Genomic DNA, 3,218 nt, shown 5'->3' on the forward strand with positions numbered 1-3,218 from the left:
AAAAGGGTCATCCCTGTGGAAGACTAGTTCTTTAGCCATCTGTAGTTCTTTGTTTAGGGGTGGAACCCTGTGAGATTTCCCCCTTTCAAGTTAGCATATTGATTGGTATTGTCCTTATTCAGGTCTTGTTTAGGCAGTCATATTGCTGAAATATCATGGGTGAAGCTTCCCTTTCATTTCTGGTTCCTACAATCTTTCCCCTTCCTCTTAATGATGCTCCCTGAGCCCTTGTTCTCTGAAGTTGAGTGGTTGTGGTTTTCTGCAATGGTCTCTCTCTGTTGCAAAGAGAAGCTTTTTTTGGTGAGGGGTGAGAGCTACACTTTTTTGTAGTAAGTGGGATTCACTTAGGAATTGTACTGATTTAGTCAAGTGGTGGTACTGCATTCTCCTCTATGATGCATGAACTCATTAGCCCCAGCTAATTTCCGAGCTTTCAAGGACCAGGCATGATTTCCGTGCTGTTGAGTAGGCCTAAGTCTAATTAGAGAGCTGTTGGTGCGGTTTCAGCAGCATCGGTGGAACGTACGTGTTGGAGAGTTCTGATGACGAATTTTTAGACAATAACAGATTCTTGAGCTGAGCCATCAGTATGGTTGGAAATTGAAGGGAAGTACGCATATCTGTTCGAAGTACAGTGGCTTCCACAAGATTGAGATGTGGTCTGAGGGATGGTGTGACTACAAGCGATTTCCAGGAAAACAAGCACAGGGATGGTATGAGTACAAGCGACTTCCAGGAAAACAAGCTCAGAGATGGTATGACTACAAGAGACTTCCAAGAAAACAAGCACCTCCTTGGAGCCATCCCGGTGATGGCAACCATAGATTAATTAATGTGCCAAAGAGACCGCCTCTGGGAGACAAGAGATCTTCTCTGCTAGCCAGACTCAACAAAGCAGGCTGCAGTAGATACTACTGGCACGTTGATTGGCAAGAATGGGGCAAGGGCCGCTGTTTTACTCAGGATCCAAGAAGAGCCCCACCTTACAAAAGAGGCCATTATGGCTACCGATGGTCAAGAGATGAGTATTCCACAAGCCAACAGCCTCAATACAGGGCCATGAGAAACGGCTTTAAAAGAAAACGTTTCTATTCTTCCCATTATTCAAGACAACACTCTCCCCATAAACAGGGCGATCCTTTTTTGAGAGAATCACGTGTGGGCGGGAAGGACTCCCTACACAGCAGATTTGGATCCAGTCTCAGCAGTAGAAGCAGGATGCGCTCCTTCCATCAGTCTCGACGTAGATGTAAAGAGAGAGCCATCCAGTTTTTGAAAACATCAAGAGATACTGTGCCCTCAAGTTCTTCATCCAAGGTGTTAAAAAGCCCCAGCCGGCTGACTGAGAAGGAACAGGCTGATGCTGCAAGCAAGAGGGCTAATGAAAATCCCAAGAAGTCAGAAGAAAATAACTTGGCTGAAATTTCCGAGTTTGAGACAGGATCCAAGGCACCACTACGAATCAACCAGACAGAAGAACCCGAGTCAAACACAACAGCTGGCCCAGAATTGTGTGAAGACAGCCAGCTTAGCATTCGCTCAAAAGCGATCGCATCAAAAATCACTGAGATTGAGAAGGTTTACCGACAAGTCTGTGAAATTTTCGGGATGGTGGTGGAAAGGCTGATTGAAAAGGATCGTTCGTTAGAAAAATCTATACAGTTTGCAATGAAGCAGAGTTTGCATGAAATAGGTGAGCAACGTGTTGAAGAACTCAAGCATTTCATTATGGAGTATGATAATTCTACTCCAGATTTTGGAGACCCTTTTTAGGACAATTCGGGCTCGGTTCAAAAAATTGTGTAAAAGCTTCTAGATTTGTCCCTTTGGATTTTTAAAATCCTTACTATTTTGTGATGACGAGAAATACTTTATGATAACTGACCACGTTGCTAATATCAAATAAATATCTACAATATCTTTTAAAGTATCTTAATTAGAATGTTTTCACTATGTGTAGAATTGTCTAATCCATTTTCATACATCTCCTCCCTCCCAAAAATAATGCTCAATTAACTTTTTAATGTTTGAAAAAGCAGTTCTGGAGAGCAGCTCTCTGTACTTAACTCGTGTTCAATAGTCTTCCATGGTGTGCTGGTCTCAGGAGTTTAATTTGTAGTTAGCGATCATTCCAGGTTGCATCATAGGCATTGTTAGCATTTTGAGTTGAGTTTGCCTGCTGCCTGCTTTTTTTTCTGCTTTGCAACCTTCGGGGATGTCAAAACATGTTGTCTTAAGGAAGTAGAACTTAGCTGTCTTGCAATATTTGCTGAGAATATTTCTTCTTTAGTATAGGAAAGAAGCGCTTAAAAAAACCTCTAAAGGACACATTAAAACAAAACCTTCTTCTCAAGTCATTGAACTTTGTGTGTCTCTTCTATGAAGTGAGGCTCCTAACTGCTCTCTCTGAACAACATTGTAGATAAGACTGATAGGAGGGATAACCTGAGATGTAAGATGCATTTTAACTTGAAATTTCTCCGAAACCCCTCTGGTGGCAATAATAAAAAAAAATAGACTATACAACAACCTGGAGTTTTGTTTTATTCCTTTTCTTTATCAAAGAGGGACCTGACAAGGAGCTCATGCTTGTGATAAAATGACAGATTTCTCTGTTAATTTCTGTGATCTAAGTTCTGTAGACTTAGCGAATCTCCCTCTTCACAAGTGTTATCATAGAAACGAGGCAGAATAAGGCATTGCACCATAAGGAATGGGCTCTAAAAAGGCAGTTCATGAGCTAGGAAACAAGGAGGACCCTAAGGGGAACTCATGGATCACTCTGGGAAGATGAAACAGAGGATATCTACATGAGTAAATTGGGGGTGATGGGGGCAATCAGGGGAAGGGGATGGGGAATGAGAACATGGTCAAGCTGGGGGCAGGGACAGAGTGGAAACCAATGAAAGAGATATTTCGATAGTGGGAGACATTATGGGGCCAGGGAACAACCTGGTGCTAGGGAAATTCCCAGGAAGCCACAAAGTTGACGTCAGATTAGACTACTAGCAACAGTGGAGAGGGTGCCTGAACTGGCCTACCCAGGTAGTCAGATCGGTGAATAACCTAACTGTCATCATTGAGTCTTCATCCAGTAACTGATGGAAGCAGGTGCAGAGATCCACAATCAAGCACCAGGCTGAGCACTGGGAGACAGTCAAAGAGAGGGAGGAGGGATTATATGAGCAAGTGTGGTCAAGATCATGATGGGGAAATCT

General features: G+C 42.9%; 1 protein-coding gene across 1 annotated transcript; it reads left to right on the forward strand.

Annotated features, from left to right (window-relative positions):
* Positions 1-277: 277 nt before the first annotated feature.
* LOC114682191 (periphilin-1-like) lies at positions 278-1,902 on the forward strand. The gene has a single exon (XM_037198960.1). The coding sequence runs from the start codon at positions 655-657 to the stop codon at positions 1,771-1,773; it is 1,119 nt and encodes a 372-aa protein (XP_037054855.1). The 5' UTR covers positions 278-654; the 3' UTR covers positions 1,774-1,902.
* Positions 1,903-3,218: the final 1,316 nt, after the last annotated feature.

The sequence above is a fragment of the Peromyscus leucopus genome, chromosome X (assembly GCF_004664715.2).
Source record: "Peromyscus leucopus breed LL Stock chromosome X, UCI_PerLeu_2.1, whole genome shotgun sequence".
NCBI classification, from domain to species: domain Eukaryota; kingdom Metazoa; phylum Chordata; class Mammalia; order Rodentia; family Cricetidae; genus Peromyscus; species Peromyscus leucopus.

Excerpts from the sequence above, each read along its gene's own strand:
- LOC114682191 (XM_037198960.1), top strand. The coding sequence starts at position 655 with ATGTGGTCTGAGGGATGGTGTGACTACAAGCGATTTCCAGGAAAACAA.